This window comes from Ursus maritimus, unplaced genomic scaffold (genome assembly GCF_017311325.1).
Source record: "Ursus maritimus isolate PB19 unplaced genomic scaffold, ASM1731132v1 scaffold_20, whole genome shotgun sequence".
NCBI classification, from domain to species: Eukaryota; Metazoa; Chordata; class Mammalia; order Carnivora; family Ursidae; genus Ursus; species Ursus maritimus.
This window is the reverse complement of record NW_024424453.1, coordinates 15,498,813-15,524,626: the sequence shown is the minus strand read 5'-3', so window position 1 is coordinate 15,524,626 and position 25,814 is coordinate 15,498,813. Positions and strand designations below refer to the sequence as shown.

General features: G+C 36.9%; 1 protein-coding gene across 2 annotated transcripts in view; it reads left to right on the top strand.

Moving 5' to 3' along the window:
- The first annotated feature begins 3,100 nt into the window (after positions 1 to 3,100).
- The window catches only part of CPB1 (carboxypeptidase B1), a 54,031-nt gene continuing 31,317 nt past the window's right edge, over positions 3,101 to 25,814 (top strand). The window contains exons 1-3 of one of the 2 annotated variants that reach the window (XM_008707396.1): positions 3,153 to 3,222; positions 22,887 to 23,134; positions 23,246 to 23,321. In XM_008707396.1, coding sequence (XP_008705618.1) covers positions 23,064 to 23,134; positions 23,246 to 23,321 — 147 coding nt within the window. In that variant the 5' untranslated portion in view covers positions 3,153 to 3,222; positions 22,887 to 23,063. Of the gene's footprint in view, positions 3,223 to 22,886; positions 23,135 to 23,245; positions 23,322 to 25,814 lie in introns of both variants that reach the window. The other variant, XM_008707412.1, reaches the window with a different exon arrangement.

Genomic DNA, 25,814 nt, shown 5'->3' with positions numbered 1-25,814 from the left:
AGTGACAATCTTATAGAACATGATCAATCTTACAGAAAGCTGAATAAAGAATAAAGCCATAGAAACTGAGTTTTATTTTTTACTTACTTCTATTTAAAAAATAAAAGTTGGCAACACCATCATAAACATCCTTGGATATAAAGTACTATATATGTACGTGTGTGTGTACATATATGTGTGTGTGTGTGTGTATGTATATACATAAAATCATGTCCTGAGAATCCCTAGAAATGGAATAACTGCCAAAATTTATGTAGACAGTTTCATTATAGGCACAATAACTTCTGATTCATGAGCAAGTGAGCTAAGGTTTTACTTTACAAACCATATTTTTTAAATGTTTAACTGCATATACTTTGCCATGCTCCACACTGTTGATGATGCCCTCCTAGCCACACTATTCGACTAGCTCCCAGAACATGCCAACCGCTTTCTTGTCTGAGGCCTTTGCATATGCTGTTCCCTCTGTCTACACTGGTCTCCCACTTTTCCCCATACCCCATTACAAACATGTTTCTTTCGGCCTTCCCACAATCACCACCTTCCCAGAGGAGTCCCCTCTTAATTCTTCTTTAGGTAGCCTCTCCTGGAAGATCACCTCCCAGAACATCAGCTACACTCTGCAGAAAACTTTCTACAACTTTCTCTCCTTAAACTGAGAAGTATAGTGTCATCTTCTTTTGTTAATTTTTACAGCAAAGTCCTTCTCTTTTGACACACTACATTCAATTTTTTTCTTTCATAAATCAATCCGCTAAGTGCTAATAAAGCATGTAATAAAAAGGTAAATGGTCTCTGTATTAATCTTAAGTACTGCCCCCTGTAATATGATTTTTAAAACTATATTCTCAAATTACATAAACCCTATAGGGCTGATTATCAATGTCTTTCATATATAAGAAAGCCTCACTGTGGCTGTCGTATAACTTAAGCAAAATCTGTTTTATCTTAAAAAAAAAAAAAAAAAAAAAAAAAAAAAACCTTGTTCTAAAGAGACTTTCATGAAATTAGTGCAGGTGAAAGAAGCCACACTAACAATCTTAGTGACCTCACCATAAGCCGAGGAGAAACGCTTTCTTATAGCGCTGATATACCTCACAGGAACTTCAGAATATCCACAGTTCTCCTGTTAACAATCATCTAATACTAGCGAAAGCTCTCATCATTCATGTTTTTGCCATTTCCAGTCGGAAATGACCTGGACTTCGCAAAGCAACTGGCTTTAAGGGTCTGGTGATGACTGCCAGGCGTGAGCTGGTGAATTATTAACATTACCAGATGTGACCGTAGCACTTTGGATTTTCAAGAGTGTTTTACAATCCCTTTTCTTAGTCGTACCTCCTAAACTTGTGAAAGAGGCAGCTTCTGTCATTTTTGCTTTGCAATTTGGATGCTGATCCATGGAAAGGTTAAATAGCGTGTCCAGGGTCACCACAAGTTTTCCTGACAGAGCCTACTTAAGCATGCATTGCCTCCGACATCAGGCTCTGGGGAGAAGGCAGCAGACGAGGTGAGGAGAAGCCCTGGGCACCGAACGAGAATGCAACACCAGAAGCACATCGCTGGGGATGGCCCTTCTCATAAACTACTAAAGACAACCGTACCATAAAATGGCCAATTATGTCCCATTCTTGATAATATTAAATAACATCCTCAAGATTCCTGAGGAACAGCAAAACTATAAACTGAAATAGAATGGGAGAGGGGATGAAAGGAAGTAAATTGACTTTTTAAGTATGTGCCAAGATAAACTACTTATTTTCTATTTATACCACGTTGGTGCTAACATGTGTAGTTTATATTTATGAACACTAATGTAGACCTGTTACATGTGCTTGGCAGCTTCGGCATTGTTTGATTTTTCTAAGGGTCACAATAGGATCTTATTGTCAAAGGAATCCTCTCATTTTTCAGAGTACTGCAGTGTTCAGAAAAGTGCCTTGTCCAACATCACACAGCTACCCACTGCCCCATTGCGCCTTGCCCCCAATTCAATGCTCTGTCCCCAAGCCATGCTATCTCCCTCTGGCATTCCACTAGTGGGCATAACTGATGACCTTAAATATGTGGAAAATAAGATCCATAAGGCCATTTTAATTTGGGAAAGGGCATGAGTAGAGGGAATCAATCAGCAACAAGAGCTACTAGTTAACTGCAAGGGATCTGGTGAAACTGCATAAAATACCCTGAAATCACATGATCTGAAGACCATTAAAGAGAGGAACTCATCCTTGCTCAGTAATCACCAATCCCTGTGTACTTCATGCTAAGAACATGGACAAAGAGGAGGGTGATAACCCAGATTAGCTCCAGAGGCAAGCTATGACCCCAATCCTAGGTTCTTTTTTTTTAAAAGATTTTATTTATTTATTCGACAGAGATAGAGACAGCCAGCGAGAGAGGGAACACAAGCAGGAGGAGTGGGAGAGGAAGAAGCAGGCTCATAGCAGAAGAGCCTGATGTGGGGCTCGATCCCAGAACGCCGGGATCACGCCCTGAGCCGAAGGCAGACGCTTAACCGCTGTACCACCCAGGCGCCCCCCAATCCTAGGTTCTTAGTCTTCATAATCATTTGTTTAATCAGTCTGTCTTTTGCACAGTGGAAGGTGCAATAATGGCTAGTTCTCATAGAAAACAAAGTAGCATTCTAATCAAATCTCCAGTCTTTATTTATCCCAGATACTAACTTCTTTCCATTGCACTGTGGTTCATGAATACACTTGATCAAAAGAACTTGCAGCTCTTGGGAGTTAATGCTGCTTAACCTGGAGTAGATTGGATGTCAAGGCAGGGCCTAAGGCTACTGAACAGACTTGGACCTTCAAGAAATTCCTTTCAGTTACACTGTCCTCTAAGTATAGCCCAAGCATGGCCCTTTCACCCCTGCTTTCAGAAGCAAGCCACAGACTTTTCACAGTGGGATTTGAGAGTTTGGTTTGTTTTCCCTTAGCCTTGTGACCATGAATTTCCTAGCCTGTTGTGAGCAAGTTCACTGCCTCTCCCTGCTAACTTCCCCAATTGGTCCCCACAGAACAGACTTGGCACCTAAGGCAACATAGTTAGGCAGACCACAAAGTCTCCAGAATAAGGAAATGTTGGAAGCAGATAATGTATTCAGCTGAGCATTCTTCCTGGCAGTGTGAAGGAGAGCCTGATTTGGATCCTAAAAGTTTAGTGACAATAAAAAATGAGCATTGGCCTGGAAAATCGGCTTCCTCTCAGGTAAGACAAGGTGGGTAATATGAAAATAAGTTTTACGTATTTGCTGAATCTATCTGCATTTAATAAGGGGGAAGGTCACAATCCCAAATAGGCCACTTTCATGGAGTCATTTAGCTCTGCATCCCTTGTGTGTAATCCAAAGCTCTTTGCATCTCTGACTGCTTCCCAGTACCTGAGGGTCAAGTATCCCACTGACAGCTTGGAAATAGAAACCAAAAAGATTTGGAGCTGGTGTGGGTGACTGTCGAGCACAGATGGCCGGTTATCAATGTAATCTGTGTATCTGGGAGGCAAGTGCTGTAAGGAGGCAGCTGCTGAACCAAATGAATCAAGCCACAGTTTTTAAGAAGAGAGAGAATGTGGATCGGAAAAAGACCAAAGTTACAGATGCATGCAACTGTATAGGGCTATGATCTACGGTTAAAAATCAGGATTATATGCACTAACTGATCGAAGGTTTCCCAAAGTACAACCCTATCCTATGGAGGGTCAGAGCAATCATCTATTTCCAGGTGGGGTGGGGGAGGAATGTTGTGGGGAGTAGTTATGCAAGTTCAGCTTTAACTCTCTAGGCCCATTGTTTTCCCGGTATGCTGGAATGGATTATATTACTATTGATACTCTGTGCTTTGGGATAAGATAGCAGGTCCAGGTTTAAAAGAAGGTATTGACCTGCCATTTTCCTATGGAGGGAGAGCAGGAAATGCTTTTACTCCATTTATTGATCACTTAGTTCTGTGGCTTAATCTGTACAGCTGGGTAAATCCTGAATTTTCAATCTATGGTGTAACCCATAATGTTAGTGGAAAATGACCCAACATTACTTTGTTCTGGCTATGTGAGCCGCACTGAACTCCAATTGTGTTGCTCTATCTAAGCCCCAGAATGGAAACTGCCAAGATCAATTCATTTTGATAAATCAACTGTTTCTGATGGCCATCTACACTGAACTACAGCTGCTGTGGGTTTTTTTTTTCCTAACAAAATGATTATGAAGCAAGCGTGTTCCAACTATTATTCACATTGTTTTACTGAACTAATGAATTGCTCTGGGAAGCCTGTTATGAAGACTTTTGATCAATTATTGCATACAAACTGGTTAAAAGAAAATACATCATAATTAAGCTAACAAATCTACTGTGATGCTCCCTTTCCTGATGAATGAATTCCTTGGAGATGGGGGAGGGGAAGCACAGAGGGGTACTTTGCATTTTTCTATTTATTGATTTTCATACTTTATAATATGATGAATTAACCAACACTGGCTCACAATTGCTCTTTGTCCAGAGTTTAATGAAGAAAGAAATATCTTTTGGTTCCTTTAAAAGAAAATCTCCTAGACTTGTAAGAGTTGAATAAGCATATGGTCTCCAGCAATACTACTGAGAACATTCACGTAGATTAAAATGAGGAAATGCATTTCAGCTGTCACTACCATGTCATTACAGCCCCTCTTCAACTGCATTTATGTTGCCAACAAGAATCCTCACCAGATCGAAATGATTGGAATCAGGCCCAAGACAGCTGTGGCCTAGATAAAGAAAACTAAATGATTTTCAGTCTCCTAGATGCCAAGAAACAAGATATGTCATCGATGGCCAGTTAGTGATCTTGTTCTATACTTCAATACTGTTCATCTGAGTGTGACACCTTCAGTACAGTCCTTGGACTATCATTGTTGGTTAAAGAGAAACAATTCCATTTTCTTAAAAGCTTTTTACCGCAAAGTTGGGGACTTCGACACCAAGTGACACAGAGAAAAATTCAGAAGCCCATAAAAAGATCCAACAATCCAATCAACTATGATTCATTATCAACTACAATTTCATTACTCAAAAACTGAGGAGGCACTATCTGCAAATATAAACTAGAGACAACCAAATGACATCTGAAGTGTGACTATGGATTTCTTAAAATTTGAACTTACATATTACATAAAAAGAGGGAAAATAACTACATGAAGAGAAAGTCACCAGTCAAACCTCTCACAAAAAGTTTTGAGCAATGATAAGAAATTACCCCTTTTATGGCTACCTATGTTTAAAGACACTGTTAGCATTATGCTCTATGAGATACACAAATTATATCGGTAACTGGCCATCTGTGCTCAACAGCCACCCACACCAGCACTGTGTATGATATAATTTGAACAAGTGAGATGTCTTTGGAGGACCAGAGTGTTAAAAGAGTGAAATCCCTAGTAACTTAGATCGGTGCTCTCCAACCTTTCTCATAGCATAGCATACATAAAGTTAATGGAGGCCCTGCCACGCTGGCGACTGAGAGCGTAAATATCTCGGGCACACTGTAAACTATTCATGTGGGAAGCTCTGCTATCCAGCAGAGGTTCTTAACCTTTTTGTGCCACAGACCACTTTAGTATCTAGTGATGCCTATGGAAACTTTCTCAGAATAATATTTTTAAATACATAAAATTTGTAGGATTGAAAAGGAAACTGATTATATTGAAATACAGTTCTAAAATATTTAAAACCAAATGTATGATATATAGTATATGTGCTTTTTTATTAAAGCATTAAAACAGAAGATCTAGTGGCAAGTCTAGTAACTACCATAATTTCAACATAGTTAAGAGTGTAAGCAATATTTCAAGATATCTATAATAATTCCATTGTGATATGAAAATATTTGTTATTTCTATTAAAGACAAAGCCATCGATGTTGCTAATACTACAGTGATTTGTGGCCTATATTCACAGTTGAGGGAAATGCCAAATTTCTGTTAGAAGTGAGAGAAAATGAGGAGGTAATTTTTTCAAATCCCAACTCATAGACCCCTTGAACTTCCTCCATGGATCCCAGGTTGAGAATCCTGACTTAGAAGAAGAAAGGTACAGGAAGAAGAGTCTTCTCTGTTTCTTTCCATTCCTCCCTTTCCCCAGATTTGTCCTGAATCTCTTATCCCCCTTCTCTGTCCCTTTTTCCTGCAGTTTCTATTTCTTCTCTGTACTTGTCTTTCCTTACTTCCTCCTCCCATTCTCTTCCTTCGCTTCATTTTCTTTTCTCATTTTCCATAATCCACTTCTCAGTACACTCAGCACATGATCATCAGGAGCAGGCCCTTGAATTGGTCTGTTCATGGCAAATAGATGAAGTTTGGGCAAAAAGGGAAATGCACCATGGCATGCTGCCAAAGTATGAGATGGATGCAGCTTGCTCCAGGCCAGTCCTCTTAATCATAAGTAAAAGAAAGCACCTTCCACAGCTCAGAAAGAAAATGGGCAATTATTTGCTCACTTTAGTCAATATACAATCAGTAAAGTTATCCAATCTCCAAAGTAGAATATTTACAGGTATAATTTTTATCACTTAAATATCAAATTCTTCCTATAGAAATGAAGGTTTCATTAGTTAATCCCATATCACAATAGAAATTAATACTAACAAAAATAAAAATATTTCTGGACAGTCAAGAAGACTGTAAGAAGTTCAAACACTTAAAATCATTATCCACATACCTCAAATACACAACCATACACTGGCACTCAAAAACGTAATCATATTTCACACACAATTACCACCCTCCTCCTCAAATAATATTCTAGAAGCATTTAAATGCTTATTCTCTTAGAGGCCACTGAATTTTCTAGCTGGCATTCTGGGCCACTGCTGAGTAATCCAGAAAACCACCAAGTCTCCCAATAAGTAAAGAAAAATACTGAATAAATATGGAAACAATAGGAAAACAAGAGGCTCATGAATGAAATTTATTTTTAAATTGTACTGAATAGATAAGACTTACCAATGAGGCAAGGGAATTCATTAAATGTTAAATATTTCATGTCAATAAAGCACGTGTAACATTTCATGTAATTTTGTGTAAGACCATCTGAACTAATTTTGCAACAAAAAAACTCAGCCATCTGGGTAGAAAACTGAAAAAATAACAATAATTTATAAGAATGCCAATTGGGGAAAGCATGATACCATGCCGCTTGGCCAAAGAAAATGAGAATTATTTCAATGCTCGGTCATGAAGCTTTTTGCATTATTTTGTTCATAATTCCTCATGAAGAAGAACCAATCAGGAGGGAGGTAAAAGCATCTGTGTCAAAGTCACACCTAAAATTCCATGCTTCTTTCTCATATGACTCATCCCTTTCCAGACTATGTAAGTCTCCCTGCTTGTTGTTTCAACTACAAATAAACATGATGTCTCTGATTAAAATCTTGGCTTCTGACCAGTTGTGCGAACTTAAGCAGTTACTTTTTCCTAAGTCCCAGTTTCTTCAAATATAATATAGGAGTAATTCAAAGACAAATTATGAAAATCAATATAAATAATCCACATTAAGTTGAAAGTTCTGTGCCTGGCCCAGAGTAAGTTCTCAATAAATAATATGGTGATAGTCCTTAGCTGACCCACTCAACCGACCAGATAATATTTTCAAACTATGAAAAGGAAGCAGAACTGAATTTGGTGTAATGTGGAATGCCTTTTACCTGTATGGAAATCTATTTTCCCCTTATGTTTGGTGAAATATACACCAATGCTGTGCCAATGGCAAGCCATTTTTCACACACCAAAGTTGATAGAAGTATGACTTTCACTTCAAGCACAAGCAGCTCTTACTGTGCCTAGGACTGTATCACCTGCCTTGATACAACGTTATAAAAAAAAAATCACATCCACCTGGAGAGAGAACAGCTATACCATTGTTTCTGTTAGAATAAATTAAATTTTGTGATTTCTGTAGCTTAGGCCTGAGGATTTCCAAAATAATAATTTTTTAAAGTAATAGTAATCTTTAAAACTAGGAAAATGATTAAAATTCCATCTCCTTTAGTCAGCCCATTCAAACATAATATCTAGAAAGGCTTTGTGTTGTGGTAATAATCCCTTACTATTTCCTCTCTCTCCTTGGTCTTTTCATTTATTCATTTCCCATTAATTGTAAAATTGAAATAAAAAGAGAATGAATTTTTTAAAGTCACTTCCCATTCTGGAGCTTTGTTAATTTCTTCTAAGTGCACTTTAGTACTGTTTAATTTGTATCTAGGGGTAGTGTACTATTACTGCACTATTTGCTTATTCCTCCAGATAGAAGCAATTAGTTGGGCTAGCCAAATCCTCCACCTGGCCACCATCAGCATATGTATAACACCAGGAGAAAACAGGAGGCTGAGTGTTCCTTAGGGCCTGTTTCCTCTGGTATTCAAAACCCCCACTTCCTCCAGTGGGCCTGCAGTTGTGGAGGTATATTTATGGAACTCAGATCTCTCTGATCCTAATCCCAGCAGACGATGAACATAGCTACATTTCCATTCTAATACTTCAGTACCAAATGCAGTTTTTTCTGTTTAAAAGCTAAACTGACAAATAAGGAATCTTTAAAATGCACTTACTAATTTGGCATTGGTTGATATTTCTTAAGAGTGCGTGTGTGTGTGCGCGCGCACGCATATATGCATGGGTGCGGGTGTGGGTGTGTGAGTGTTGTTAACACCACCCAATTATTTGCCCACTTTTTTTCTGTGACACCAGCTGGGTGTCCTACAATTTAACTCAATTCTGACACTACCTGGAGATAGCATCAGATCCCAATATGGTTCTAGGACTAATGGCTAGCTTAAGGGCTCACTCCCGCAAGACTGCCCCCACACCAATTCTAAGTCCAGGCTGTCACTTGCGCTTGTGGCCAACTGGCTATAGACCAGAGGTTCCCATAGCCCCCCCGCCTTGGGTTTCGTTAATTTGCTAGAGTGACTCACAGAACTCAAAGAAACATTATACATATTCGATTACTGGTTTGTTATAAAAGGATATAACTCAGGAACAGCCAGATGGAAGAGATGCATAGGGCCAGGTAAGTGGGAAGGGGCTCAGAGTTTCATGCTCTCTGAGTAGGCCATTCTCCCTGAATCTTCATGTGTACACCAACCCAGAAGTTCTCCAAACCCCAACCTTTTGGGGTTTTATGAAGGTTCATTACATAAGCATGACTGATTAAATCATTGGCCATTGGAGGCTGATTCAACCTCCACCCCACCTCCCCTCCAAGGAGGTCAGGGAGGTGGGACTGAAAGTTCCAACCTCCTAATCGAGGCCCTGGCAACCTGCCCCCATCCTTAGGTGCATTCCAAAAGTCACCTCGTTAAACTAAACTTAGATGTGGTTGAAAGGGGCTTGTTTTGGGTATCAAGACATCTTTATCACTCTTACCACTAGGAAATTCCAACGGTAACTCAGATGTGGTTGAAAGGGGCTTGTTTTGAGTATCAAAACATCTTTATCACTCTTATCATTTAGGAAATTCCAAGGGTTTAGGAGTTATGTGCCAGGAACAGGGACAAAGACCAAATATATAGTTCTTATTATAAATCACAGAATCACAATATGAAAATCAATGTTTATTAATATTATATAAGAAAAGTCTAGGAAAAAAACTGGAGTGCTCTTGGTGTGGCTCAACCAGGATTATGCACGTCCACACTTTGGAAAATATAGATATTGTGCTACAGTAAGATTGTCTTTGTAAGGTGACATAGCCCTTTAAATTAGAATTTGGTAAGTCTGAAATGTAACTTGATATATACCTATGTTGAAAATGGCTTTTCTATTAGATGATAACATCATTAGTTTCTAGGCTTTCTTCTCAACACTCAGACTAGCATTTTCTCTAATTTATTTATTATTTATTTATTAATTATTATTTATTATTTATTATCTATTTATTCACTCCATAATTGTCACCTGATGAGTGCTTGCTGTGATTCAGCAAAGTCTGAATTTAAAAATCAAATTATGCTTCATCTGGGAATCTGATACCCAAGCGAGTAGCCATTTTTAACTCAAGATCTATTGTGTCACATTCAGCCGAAGTAAACACTAAACATCTTGTACAATATCAACAGTGTGAGAAATGTGCAAGAATTTTAAATATGTAGGACACAGCACAATATTTTTTATTCTGTATGAAGTGTTTGTAATTAACTTCATATTTTTACTTTTAAGCAATATTTATATCTTTCTCCTTAGGTTTCAACAAGAGACATAGGGGTCAAAAGAGCTCATCTTGGAGGTCTTGGAACTTTCACCTTAGAGAATGATTCTTCTTCTTTTCAGTCATGTTCTTCCTGGTCTTAGAAGCTGTTAAATACCAAACCCACAGTTATTCAGGAAAAATGCCCACCAAGTTATTCCATCCAAAGAGGCAAAGGGAAGCCCCAAAGATCTTTAAATCAAGTAACCAAAAGTTGCAAATTTCTTCTCCTAAGGCAAATTAAGTTTCCTTAAATTAGTTGGGAAAATCATCTGCTAGACAGCTTCTTTACTGTGTACAATTTAAATTGTTGTTCACACTTGTCATCTACGTACCTAGATTAGTGCCTTGCACATGGAAGATGCTACATAAAAATCTTTGGAAATAATAAAAGACTAGTTTAGCAATGGATGAGTGAATACCAAATTCTAAATTTTAATTGATTGTTACGAATGTATAGCAGAAATGTTCTGAGAAGAGTTGTTGTTAATGTTATTTTAACATTAGTCATCATAACATTTTCCCTATTCATACTGTCAGAAATGTGCAAATGTAGAATTAGGTTCTACATTGCTCTGCAGTGTAAGTGGTCAGGAAACAGAGCAAATCAAGATGGGGAAATCCTTCCAATCTCTTAACTTCCCTGGTAAATTAATAAACTATCCTGCATGTATTTCTGGATTTAGAAAGGTTTTAAAACAAATAACTTTTTTCCTCTTCATCCCTTTAAGAATCAATCTAAATCCCAGTTTTCAAATGTGAAATGCCCTTCAACCATAAAAGGACAAAAAGGGAGGGAATGAAATGATACACTCAAGGACACAGTTTTAAAGAATTAGATTGCTACATCACCTCACAGCAGACAGTCTGGAAATGACAATTGCTAGGCTTTTTGATGGTATTAGCAGAGTAGTAAATATAATGTATATGTCATTTTTATTCCAGACAGGAAGACTGGCGGTAGTTACCAGTGAATGACAGTAAATTGTACCAGATGCCAAGTAAATTTTAACAGCCTTTTAGCTGCATTTCTCATATTCACATACTCATTAGTATTTTAATTTTTAGGTATATAACTCAAGGTCTCAATACAACCCCCACATAAAAGAAAATTTCAAAGATGTCTATAGAACAACATCCTGCTCTTGAGACAAAAATCCATAGTTTGATCAAGAAATTATTCTGTCTCTACCCAAAAGAAATGAAGACAAACATCCACACAAAGATTTAAATGTGCATGTTCTTAGTAGCATTGCTCATAATAACCAAAAAGTAGAAGCAAACCAACTGCCCACGAACTAGTGAACGGATAAACAAAATGTGGCCCAACCAGACGATGAAATATTATTCAGCAAAAAAAAGTTATGAACTACTGATAGGTGCTACGATATAGATTAACCTCAAAAACATTATGCTAGATGAAAGAAGCCAGGTACAAAAGACCCATTTTCTATTATTCCACTTATTTGAAATACCCAGAAAATAAAAACCTAAGAGATATAAAGTGGATCAGTGACTACCTGGAACTTGGGGATGAGAGCAGGGATCGCCTTCAAAGGGCCTGAGAGATCTATCTGGGGTAATAGAAAGGTTCTAAAATTGAATTTTGGTGATAGTTACCCAACTTTGTAAATTTACTTCCTCATCAATTCTTAGTTTACATGGCCTCTCAGTACTTTGGGTCTTAGGGTTGATGCTATAATGCATTGAGATTCGGGGGGATGTTGAGATGGGTGAATGTATTTTACACCTTTACTTCTCCAAAGACCCCATCACTTCCAACTGCTTACTGCACATTTCCACTTGGATAACACACTGGCAGTTTACATTCATATACTGTATTTCATTAAGTCTAAATCACCATCATTTATAAAAATAAATCATTATTTTATATACCACTAAGAAAAAAGTCACCAATTCAATTATGACATGGTATTCATTGTAAGAACCACAGCTAATTGCGACATATTAAAAATGGAATGGGGGGTTGCAAGAAACACTGTGTTCTGAGTTCATTGAACTACAGTAAGGAGGTGAAGGATTTCCTCCACTGGACTTCAGAAAGGAAAGTATTTCAAGCAGCTGGCAGACCATGAACAGAGGCACGGACGTTTGGAAATGCTTGGTCTGTTTGGACAACTATGGCATCTGGAATGACCAAAGGCAACTTGAAACAGATCTATTATCAAAAAAGATCTGAACACTTAAGCAGGCTTTCGACAATTATCCATAATCGCCTACCTCTGAAATGTACTTCAACATCCACGTTCAAACTCTCACCAAAGCACAGTCTCGTTTCCAATGAAAATGCACCATTCACTTCAGTCTTGAAACTACCCTCTTTTAAAATCACCTAGTGAGCAGTTATACATTTTTAAGAATTCTGTAACTCAGAAATTAGCAAATTACATTAGCTCTTTAAAATTCTAAATAGTTTTCTTTTAAAATTATGTGCTAAGGATGAAAGAAAAAAGTACAAAATAAGGAAGAATGTCTAGTGCTTGCAAAGATTTTAACTAACAGTATTAAGCAGGCCAAAGTCCAGAATGTTCTACCGTCTATGGGAAAATGTCAAGGACAACAAAAATCATTTACTTGGATCATAAAGTGACAAGAATTAGCAAGAAATGGGTCCATCTTCCTCACTTCACTTTTGGGAGATAGCATCATAACTAAACAACAGAAAGGAAGTAGATATAAGTACACAGGTCCTAGCTGCTCCTGTCCCAGCTCGTCTTCACCTAGAAAGGGTAGAAGGAATTGAGCCCAAGAAAGATGAGGAACAGTAAGAAGCACCGCAGTCTATTTACTATGGTCATAGCCTCTAGGCTCAGCTGCAGTATGAAAGGAACCCAATTTCCCTGAGGGACTGAAAGCACTTGTAGATGTTCAGAAGGAATGAATGCATGGAATGTTAAAGAAATCAAAATAACTCTATTCAAAAAAAGCCTCCCACTCAGTAACTGCTGCCTTCTTTGTAGGCAACTTGTCACATCTCAGCTTCCACCATTCAAGCTATGCTTAAGGATTTGGTAAAGTTGCTTGCTCCATTTCATCTCACAAAACCATAGCCACCTACCAGGCTGCCAACCTCTCTCTGTTCTGCACAGTTCCAAAGAATAACCTATTGGAACAAGCATAGTTTTCATGCTAGCATGTAAGTATCTCATTGTTGCTGATACTGTCTTGTGATTTAAAGCTTTAATAGGTTCTTATTATGCTGATGGAGCCATCAAAAAGCCATGACCAATGTCTAATCTAAACATACTACACATATCTTTTTCCTGATTTGTCTTTCCATCTATATCTACAATCTTACTAAAGTTCAAGGAAGCCTTAGCTAGATTTGGAAGCAAGCTAATCCTATCAGAGGGCCAGTGGTTCTCAATAGGAGAAACTTAGCCCTGAGGAGACATTAGGCAATGTCTAAAGACATTTTTGGTTGCCACAACTCGGAGGGAGTAAGGGAGATTATTGCTGACATCTGATTGGTACTTTCAGGAAATAGTACTAAACATCCTACAATGCACAGGACAGCCTGCACAACACAGAATTATCCAGCCCCAAAGGTCAACAGTGATAAGATTGAGAAAACCTGCAGCAGTCTAACAAAATGTTACTAATTTCATGACTATAAAGTCATTTCCCATTTGACATGTATTCTTGGTGTACAGGGATACAGTACCTGCCTTCAAAGATTAAACAATAAACGAGCCAGAATACAAACCTGTATTGCATACCTGCCAGGCATATATTTAAACCACGTTCAGAGATCACCAGCCATCAGATAAAATAATGCACATTAAAAACATTGTTGACTTTTTTTAATATTATTCCCAAAATACATGTAAGCTATTAATAAGTCATTAACAAATCATTTAATAAGTGCATGAAAAAGGAGTTACTAATGGTTTATATGCATAATTTTCATTTATGAATCTGTCTCCAGATTGTTTGTTGGCCCCATTTAAGCTTTATCTGCATTAAACATGATACCCCTCACCATAACCAGGAAGAATATACGGAGTCCCTCTCTCATATCAGGAGGTCTGGGCCAGACGCCTGACCCTACATGGCTGGAGTATATATTCTGGATCTACCTAATGTCCACGATGATGCTCCCACACTGTGGTAGTGATTCATGTGAACAGTTTGTTTGTTGGATAACATGCTAAGTAGAAGCATAAGCAGATACGTGATTTAAAAAACATGTGTAAGTAAGAGAGTGAAAAAGGAAGAAAACTGGGAACAAAAAGAGAGAGAGAAAGAGGGGGTTTTTTGTTGTTTTTTGGGTTTTTTTTTTTAAATCATCAAGGCTTATGCCAGAGATGTTGGGGATAATTACTTCAGCTGTGTCCTTGCTCTGCCTCTGAAGCCCTGCCATTGTCTACAATTTGCGACTTGGTCCTGTATTTCTCTTGATCAACTTGTCTGTCAGTTAAATTTGCCATCAAACAAAACTTTTACCAAATGCTACCCTTATGCCCATTGGACTTAAACCAGCTACTCTTCCCCACATTTTATACTCTGAATTAAATTGTGTGTGAAAATTACCTTTTATTGACTTTAGTGAGAGCCTTATACAAACAACTGAGGGCAGATTTCAACTGCCCACTGCCAAAATAGCCCTCTGTCCCATCTGTTGGATGCACATATCATTAAGACTTTTATTAGCCTCAGAAATAGAGAACTCATTTTATGGTGTTAGCTAAAAATCTACAAAAGTCCTTGAAAAGCAGCTCTTACTGGTCCTGGTAACCACTGCATCTCAGCAAATGCTGCTAAAGATCCAGACTAGCAACAGATATCAAAAGTTTAAAATGCTTCTCAATGATAGCACCAAAATGTAATTTCATGTCTATAAAGTCATAGTTTACAACAAACTGCTTAAGAAAAATCTATCTACTATCCCTCCAAAAGTGGAGACTTTTTAAAATTTAAGTTTTAAAGGAATATTAAGAAAATTTCCTCAGAAACACTGGAAAGACATAATGTCTTACAGAAACCACTATGAAGTGAAGACATGGCATAAGGGTCACCATCAGTAGAAATCAAGAACTTTCTTGGAAATGAAAAAGTTGTAAAAGGCTTAACCATTAGGGGCCCAGGGAGAAGTAATGACCTTTTACCAGAAGAAGAGAATAAAATCATGGAAACCTAATATGGCTTTTTACAGTTCTGCTTACAATTACGCATTAGACAATTTACCCCTTGTGGATGAGTTCCTAAAGCCTGCTGAGATGTTGCACTCGGAGAAACGAATACATGCTGTTTTTTCTTCTGTTGTGGTTCATTTTTATTAAAACAAAAACTCACAACAACTAAAAAAAATTTCACTTTTGCTGAATTTTACTCTTTCCAAGAAGACTGACAGCATGGATGAACATTTGTCCAATATTTGTGGTAAGCCCGACAATAAAAGACAATGGCTTATACATTCATGCCCAGTCAATGTCCTATGGGCTGGAATTCATAAAACAAAGGCAGCAGATGGCATACCTAAATTTAATTTGCTATTTGATTTATCCTTGTGTTACCATTCTGAAATGCAAACACTGAATGTTTTCTAACACTGTTAGAAAACACAAGACCATGCTTTGAGGAAGTTTATCATATAATCTGATGCTGGATCATCAATCCTGAAAATGAAAACTGTAGCCCATCCAGAGGCACTCTCCTCAGATTAAGGGGGACCTGTCAACAGCCAATGTTCAATGTATCAGGGATGCCATTTCATGCAGTTTAGAATCACTACTCGTGGCAGTAGTGCAATACCAGACACCATCAAAAGGAAGAATGTGCTTTTGATTCTGCTGGTCTAATTTGAAATTAGCGGGGATATTTCTTGTGTTTCAACCTTACCTTCCAATGTTTCCTGAGAAAACTGGTGTTTCGTTTGATTAACTTGATCACTTTTCCTTGTGGGTTCTTCTCTTGAACACTGTGCTACCATCTTTGATTGCCCATTAGTATGTATACAGATCAATATTCTAGGCTACCACATTCTAAAATGAAAACTTCTTGAGCCTTATGTTGACATCATGTTTAACAGACTTGCCTCCAAGTCAGATCAACGTTGGAGAACAGCATGCAGTGCTGCAAAATTAGGTCATTAATTGTGAAGCAACCTCACCCTCCTTGCATTTGGAGACCAAAACTTTGGAGGTAAAAGGAAACTGAACAAAGATTCTGAATCTTTTTTTTTTTAATCTCAATCAAGGTGTCAATTTAAGTATTTAATTCTCAAAATTCTTTGGAAGGATCTTATTATTTTAAACTGTGGTGATAAGATATCTAATTCTTCAAAGGGACTGCAGAACATTCCAACATTAAAATATATCCCTCCTAAAGGGTGAAAATCCAAGTGCAAATATCCATTGTACTAATTATCTTTCTAAGCACTTCGTCAACTTTTTCAAATGACTCCAGGAGATTCTGTTGTCAATCTGTTACCCTCAAATGTCAACCAGACTGGTCGTCACAGGGTTAGCCTATAAATGACCTCATAGTAATATAATAGACACAAGAGTCTCAATGAGTTAGAATCTGGGAACAGAAAAAACAATCTGGTAGTTAGAACCAGACCGCCAAATAACAGCATCGGCTGCAGTATCTGTGTGCCTGGAGGTTGCCTTTCCAAACTAATTTTAAGAATAAAATGAAGTTGAACTGGAGCCATGCAAAGTAGAACACAGACCTTTTCGAAGATTCATATCAGGTAAATATTAAACAGGCTGTCAGAAAATATCGACTTTTTCTTTTTTGAATTGATTTTATGCTTTTATTTCTCTACCCATACAGCATTTAATATTATTAACATTTTATTTATTAAAACCCTGACCTTTCTTCAAAAGGTTTTAAGGAACTTTCATGTTGTGTCACAGCATTTTAAGAATAAAGATAATTCCCTACTACCTTACAAAAAGGTAAAAGAAACATTTCTTGTATTTGAATTAAAGGTAGAAATGTACATCTTCCTACAAGTTTGTTTTCAGTAAAGACACTAATATGGAAATATAACATTTAATTGATTCATTTAATAATCAGAAATACCTCAGAATTTCTTCCTAAAATCCATAATCTAATACACAAATATCATAAGATTGTGTATTAGAATTAACAAAGATAAATGTAGCTACAAAAACAGGTTGATTTATTTGGCACCATTCCAATTTACCTCCCCACTCTTCTGTCCTGATTAATTGCCCTCAGCAAGGAGCTAGAGCCTAGTTATGCTGTTTCCTTAATTCCTGTTGATGGAGTGTTGATATAAGGATAGAAAGAGAACCAACTGCCTTTGAACTCACCCATTCTTCAAGAGTTAATCAATCATAACCTGTCCATTTTAATTATCTCCCAAATTCCAAATAGAGATATGTTTGCAGTTTCCAAATATTTGCTTGATTAAAGACGTTTTCCTTGTTTCAATAAGGAACCTCAAATTGATGAGTCAGGTGGTAAGATTTATGGGATGAAGCAGTCCTGTTTATCTTCAAGTTTTCAAAAATACTGGTCTGCAATTCAGTAACAAACAACATTCCCCCCAGGGATATGCAGACTATACCCATTAATGATGATGATCATGTTTAAAAACATATATATAAATATATATCAACATCAGTAGATGCCAGAGAGAAAAGCCTGCCAAGAAAATGTTTACTAGCCTCCCTCTTCATATCCATAAAAAAGCAGTTTATTGGGATATTAAATATAATTACACAATGCTAACAGGCCATTGGAGCACCTGGATAACATTGTTTGGTTGTTTTTGCCCTCCTTGGAGCAATACCAACAGATTGGGTCATTAATCAGTTATACCCATCAAGTTACAGGGAAATTCTGGCTGCCTCGCAAACAACCGGACAGTTCAGTTAAGACAAGGATTTGAGCAGAATTTTACCTGAATTGACTGAACTGATCAGTTGTCTTAATTAGATGCAAACAAAAACAAAAACTAACTCTTTCTGGAAATTATTCCCCATTTAGGAGCTTTCCCTCTATCACTTAAAATCCTACTGTATTATAAGATCAGAATCGAAGGACCAAAGTTCTCCTTTCATAGTAAATGATCTAGCAATGATGATAGAATATGATGATAATGACGAGGATGATAAGGACGATAATACAAGATTTCTGAGAAAATAATTGTTTATAAAATTTCTCCTATTTAATATCAACAGACACAAATACATGTACAAAGTACTTGAACTCCTCCAAGTCATTAAAACTGTTTTCTCTGACTTAACAGAAATTACACATTCCCTAATTTATCTCTTCTTATATATCATTCAGTCCTTTAACAGTGATTCTACATGGCTCACAAGTTGAGAGAATGGTTTACCCAGAATCATCAATTGATCCAATTGTTAAACCCACACTTTAAAACAAAGAAGGAAGATGTCAAGAAAACTACTCCTTTAATATCTGTACCTAACCACTTGCATGCCTGGCACAGCAGGGCTTGAAGAACAGAAATCAAGCCCTTTTCATCTCTAAGTACTCCACAGCACTTAACCCAGTGACCTTAATGTTGAAGTCACAATAAACTCTTTGGCCTTGAACAAAACAGACCAAGAATCCACAGAACCAAACTTTTAAGCTAATGTGATTCCATTTGTGAACTCAGTCTTGAGTTTCCCAAAATGTGTTCCCCAAATCACTGGTCCTAACTGATACTTTTGAAGAATTATGTTTCACAGCCAAACATATTGGAATGTAGCAATGGTCCTAAGTCTTCTAATTTTACCTAGACTTAACCAACCTGGGACTCTACCGTGAGATATATTTGGGAAATGCTGTCAGAGTCCCTTTTTGATGATTTACCATACACACTGAAGACTCTCAAAAGCCCTACACTAAAGCAGCTTGTTTGTTTTAGAGTAAAGCAAACACATTTGACCTCAGAACCCTTTCTTACTCAACACCATGGAAGGTGTTTGGAGAAATGCTTTTCCAGAAACTGAGACATCATATAGGATGAATTATAACAACTTGGGGCAGTTTACAGACTCTCCAAAATCTCACGCTGTTACATGAAACACAGACATAAAGGTGCCTTTGGGCTTACTAATCACCAAGCTGTACATAAAAAAGAAGAATTTAAATATATAAACATGAGATGGGAAGCAGAAATTTCAATATCTATGGAAAAATTATTACAACTAACAAAAACAAATTTTAATTACTAACTGAAAATCCTAATTGTCCTCCTCTTGCATTCACAAAGCATCAACTAAAATAAACTGTTTAGTATGTTTAAAGTTCCAAATACAAGACCACATGTCATCCACAAATGATTATGTCCCCCTTTAGTGTATATTTGTCATTCTTTTTAACTGGCCAGATCTGAACCCCTCTTCTAAGTTTGGAGAATGTTCTAGCTAAAAAGCAATACAAGGCTCCCACTACGAAAGTTAAAGTTCGAAATCCCACTTTCCTAGCCTCTCTAGAAGCTAGGGCACTGATCTAAGATATTGACCTTGACTTGGGAGCCTTATACAAGTGAGGACTGCTCATGCACAAGTGAGGACTGCTCAAGATTCATCCTGGGAAGGATGACAACAGCAGCACTAATAGCTGTATTAGATATTTTGCACGGGGTGTATGCTAAGGTTCTAGGGGGTGGTCAAATGACTTAGGCTTGGCCAATCACCACATCCCATCATCGTGACTACAGAATTGCCTCAAGGATAGAGAGGTGCATGTGCCAAGTCAGTCCACTAGGATTTAATCTAAAGATCTGGGTTAATTTTTTAGAAGAAACTATCTTTCCAAAAGATATATACACACACACACTATACATAATATGTATATATATGTATGTGTATATGTATGTATGCATAAATGTGTGTATATATATAAAAATGTATGTGTGTATATATATGTAAAAATATAAATATCATCAACTGAACTTGTGAAGCCAGCACTATTGCTGAGCACTTCAGCTGCATGAATAATGAGTTTTCTCTTTCATTTGGCTACTTTAGACCAGGGTTATTATGCATAATAGAATTGCCATATACCCTCTCTTTGCAGGCCATGGAAGAGTTTGTGCAGTAGTAGCTAATAGATCTGTTGTAACTGTATTATTGCCTCAGGGAAAGTGAAACAGTCAATACTGAAATTGAAGAAGAAAACTACCTGGCTTTCTAAAGCAGACACTGATGGTTTACGGAATCTGTTCAGCTGGTTGGGTCTGGTACCCTGGAGAGGAATGGCTGAGATCAATGTTACAGATTGGTTTCATTGTGCTGCTTGGAGTCCTGTTGATACTAACCTTATTTAAATACCACACTAGATAAACTGCAAGAATTTGGTCCTAGCCCCTGTCAGTCAGATTAATCAGAGTGATCAACAGAGTAGCATACTCATGAGAAAATTACCAGAAGTCAAGAGTGTATAGAAAAGGGTAGGTATTGTTAGAATTTCTCCATGGATCCCTCTGTTCCTGCACATCCTGCAATAGCTTTTATTCTGGACTATCTTTTCAAAAATGTTTATATAGCAAAGAGCTTGGAAAATAGAAATGACATCTCCCTTTGGGGCAAAGGAAAGTTCTGTTTGCCCTCCAGGACAATAAAGCTAATGTCTCCTCTAAAGCAAAGGATGAGCAGATTTGCTAGCAGCCCCCTCATGAGATTGAGAGTTTCCTAAACTCTGTATACCCTCAACTGTGACACAAACCTCTGTACCCAGTATCCAGCTGGGACACCTTCATATCATCCCCCATGGGGTGGGGAACTAAAGGACTGACACAAACATAAAGTCTATGCTGCCTTCTATGTCATGCATAATAAAGCCCTTTGATTCTGACCCAGAACTTTCATGTCTTCTGCCAGCATCTATGAAACTATGGCAGGATAACTTTGTGTCTTGTAGTTAGGATAACATCTCAGACCCTTCCATTTTCTGACAAAGACCCAGACTAATACATAGAGATAGCATGTGTATGAGTTGAAAGACTAAATATTGTAATTTTATCAGTTCTCCCCAAATTGATCTATAGATTCAGTGCAATCCCAATCAAAATTCCAGCAAGATTCTTCATAGAAATTGATAAGTTAATACTAAAATATAGATGGAAATATAAAGTATTTGGAATCAAACTTGGATAAGAATGAAGTTGAGGGATTGACATATTATTTGACCTTAAGACTTACTCTAAAGTATAATAATGAAGACATTGTAATAGTTGTATAAAACTAGACAAATAGATCAATGGGACATAACAGAAAATCCAAAATTACACCACACATATATGGACAAACAAATTTTGACAGAGAAACCAAAGTAATTAAATGGGCAAAGAAAACTTCTCTATATATAGTACTGGATCTACTGGATATCCATATTTTAAAAGTTTTGTTGATCCCTACCTTACACCATACATTAAGACCCAAATGACAAAGCTCTTATAAGAAAATGTAGGTGAATATGTTTGAGACCTTGGGAAAGGCAAAGATTCCTTAGAAAGAATGTAAAAGGCATGAACTGTAAAAGAAAAACATGGATTAACTGAAACTTCATCAAAATTTAAAACTTCTGCTCATCAAAAGATAAAATTGAGAAAATGAAAATGAAAGCCACATACTGAGAAGAAATATTTGTGATATATATTTCTAATAAAGGACTTGTATCCAAAATACATAAAGAACTGCTACAAAGCAATAATAAAGCAAAATAACCAATTTCTTTAAAAAGGCAAGTGGCTTCAATAGCTCCTTCACAAAAAAGGATTTACAAATGGTCAATAAATATATGAAAAGATATTCAACATCATTAGTATCAGGGGAATACAAATTAAAAGCACAATTAGATACTACTATATACTCACTAGAATTGTCAAAATTAAAGACTAATAATACCAAAATGTTGGAGAAAATGGAGAGCTACTGGATACTGGTAGAATCTTAAAATGGAAAAACTACTGTGGGAAAATGTTTGGCAGAATCTTATAATGTTAAACCATCACTTACATTAATATTTAGCAATTCCATTCTTAGATATTTGCCTCCCCCACAGTGAAAACATATGTCAACAAAAAGGTCTGTACAAAGATGTTTACTGCAGCTTTATTCATAATAACACAAAATTGGAAACAACACAAATACCCATCAACAGGAAAATGGATAAACAAATTGTGGTATATTCATACAATGAAACATTACTTAATATTAGAGAAGAACAAGCTAATAATGCAAACAAAAATATTAATATATCTCAAAAACATTATCTTGAATGAAAGAAGCCAGACACACAGGAATATTTACAGTATGACCTTATTTACATGAAGTTTTGCCTGAAGTACAGGCAAAGTTAATATATGAAGCTAGAGATTCAAATAGTGATTGCCTGAGGGGAATACAGAAAGACACTGGAAAAGTGCTCAAAAGAACTTCTTAGTGTGATGAAAATGTTCTATACCTTGACTAGGATCTTTGTTACATGAGTGTATGCATTTGTCAAAATTCATCAATTGTTACACTTAAATCTATATAATTCATTGTATGTAATTCTCAATTCAAAATGAAAATAATACTACCAAAAAAAAAAAGACTACAAAATGGATTTTATTTAAAACTCATTTAGCCCCAAACTATTCAAGGTCTGACATCCAAATTAGATAGGTTGAACTTGAGATTATTTGCTCTATATCCACAGGTGTTGAGAGAGATATGCTCTCAGACTTTACACAGCTACCAAGGCAACAATGCTAGATTAATGGAAAGCCATTAATCAAAATTTGATAGTGCCTATCTGCAATCAGAAGAAGAAAACAAAGAACACCCTGGACTATAAAAGCAGGTGAAACACACCCAAAGGACCTAGTCAGTCATAATGTTGGCGTTCTTGCTTCTTGTGACTTTGGCCCTAGCATCTGCTCACCATTCTGGTGAGCACTTTGAAGGGTAAGTAAGCAACTCCTTAAGTGAGCAAGTCCTCTTCCTTGCTATCCCCAAAATTTGAATGCATTACCCAATTTTAAATTTCTCTTCTTCTTCTGCTATCTCACCATTCAGTGAGAAGGTGTTTCGTGTCAATGTTGAAGATGAAAATCACATCACCTTACTTCATAAGTTGGCCAGCACCACCCAGGTAAATAATGATCCTGTAATATAGGTTTGCTTTACACTTACTTTAAAATCTTAGAATGCACTGTGATTCCATCAAAGGAAGAATGACTAAAATATTAACCATAGCAAGAAATAACTTGAAAAACATTTAATGCCACAATACCTTCTTTGTCTGCCTAAATTAGATTGCCATAGCCCTATAGTATTATAAATCCATGATAACTTTTTACAGAGCTGACAGGACATGACAACTGGATGAGATGGTACTGTCACAAAGGTCACAGAACATCTAATTTACAGTCACTTCCCTTCTAAGGCAAAAGTGAAAAATGATCAACTTGGATATTACTGAAAAACTGGGCTTCTGTCCAACTTGAAATTCATTTCCACATCCCATGTATCATCTGTTCCCTTTGATTTTCTTTCATTCCAAATCAAACAGCTTGAGTTTTCATGACCTTGATTCAGGCCCTCTTAATGATATGACATGAAGGGGTGGGGGGCAAAGGAGGTAAAAAGCCGTGAATGATTTCCATATTTTATTTTTACTTTCAAGAAACCAAAATCTCTATGCTACTTTAAAAAAAAATCCACTGTATATGGGATGAGAACTGATATTTTTAATTATATATGTACTTAGCAGGAAGCTATTGCTGACCACAAATAGTTCACTTGGGCCAAACCTGTTTCTTCATGAAATATAAACCAAAATAATTTATTAGCCCCTAAATATCCATCTATCTATCTATCTATATCTATCTATCTATCTACCTTTTTATAAGTTTTTTCTTTTAACTTTTAAGGTATGGGGGGGAAAAGAAGATACGGTATCGTAATCAGAAACATTCAAAAGTTTAGAATTGGAAGAAAATAAAAAGTCATTTATTTCAGTCTTCCATTCAAATCTGCAATTTCCTCCGTAGAAATACCATCCCTGGTTGCTAGCCCTAATAAAACCTGTTTGAGTACCTCCAAGGATGGCAGGAATACTGTTTTTCAGAATAGTCCATTTGCCTTACAAGTCAGTCCAATTGTTACCTGAAGCTAAAAGCTACCTTCTCTAACTCTAGCCCATTGGACCTCGCTGAGCCAAGTATTGTCTCACCTCTAAGATTTACTTCTTCTAGACCTTCTATAATCTCTCTTAGCACAGGTTTATAGACACCTGATCATTCTGGTCACCCCTGGATATAGCTCAATCTTTCTGTCTATATTTCTTTTTTAAAATGTAGCTTTCAGAATTGACAGTGGACCTCCAGGTATGCTCTGATTAATACATACTATAGGACCACTGCCTGTCTTCATCTGTAAAGCAGACATTAATTAACGGGGCCTGAGATTCTTTTCAACATCTTCAACAGTTATAGAATAATCTTAGGTTATAACAAACATATTGGCCAACTGAAACCATTAGGTTATTCTTTTTTCACACGAATCACCCTCAAACAAGGTATTATTTCTTCTTGCCTAATTTATTTTTTAACCTAAATGCAGGATTTTAGATTTACCCTGTTAAAATTTATCTTTATAGCCTGTTTTCAGCATGTTGAGATCATTTTAAAAATGAATTCAGTCATCCAAGGAAATAATTCTTCCCCCTAACTTTGCATCACCAGCAAGTTTGACAAGCATGCCTTCCCAACTTTTATATTTTATCACTGATAAAAATATTAAGTCAATCAGGGTCACCACAGAATTAGAGGACTCCTTCATGGTTCATTCATTCAATACATATTTATCATGAGTCTTCAATGTGTTAAGTACTGAAAGTGATGCCTTAACCAACTATCCTCAAATAAGTTTGCTCAACTACCCACATCACTGTTAGCGGTAGCTAACACTGAGCTTTCCATCTTATCAAGAAGAATATAAATGCAGAGACTTGGTCAAATGTTTTGCTAAGATCCCGATTCAGCATTCTATTAGGCTAGTGGTTTCTTTCAATAATAAGATGAAGTTGATTAGGCCTGACTTACTCTTCCTTTAAACCATGCTGGCTCCCAGGGATCACAGCTTCCTTCTCTGAGCATTCACAATCCATCTGCTTCCAGTTTACTCTGCAGCTTTGCCAGAATCCATGCCAGGCCCCAGGAGCTCCTACTTCTGGAATTCACCTGTTTTCCTATTTATGAAATCCAAGATTCACCCCCTCCACTCTTTAGTGATTCCTTCAAGCTCTGATTCCTCCAAGAGTGCTGAAAAAGTTCTGTGATCACATGTGCAGTTATTTTTTTAGTACCTAAAATTCAGCATTTTACAATAGTCAAGACCAGAGAATCTGGACTCAGACTCCTGGATTCAACTCCTGTCTCTACCACTTGCTAGCTGGAACTTGGACACCTCCCTGGGTCTCAACTTTCTCATTTGTCAAGTGAGAACAATAGTATTTACCTTATAGGATTGTTGTGAGATTTAAAGGACTTCATATAAGTAAATCACTTAGAAAGAACTATATAGGTCACACTATATAAGTATTTGTTATTATTACCATCTCTAGAACTACAATTGTGAATGC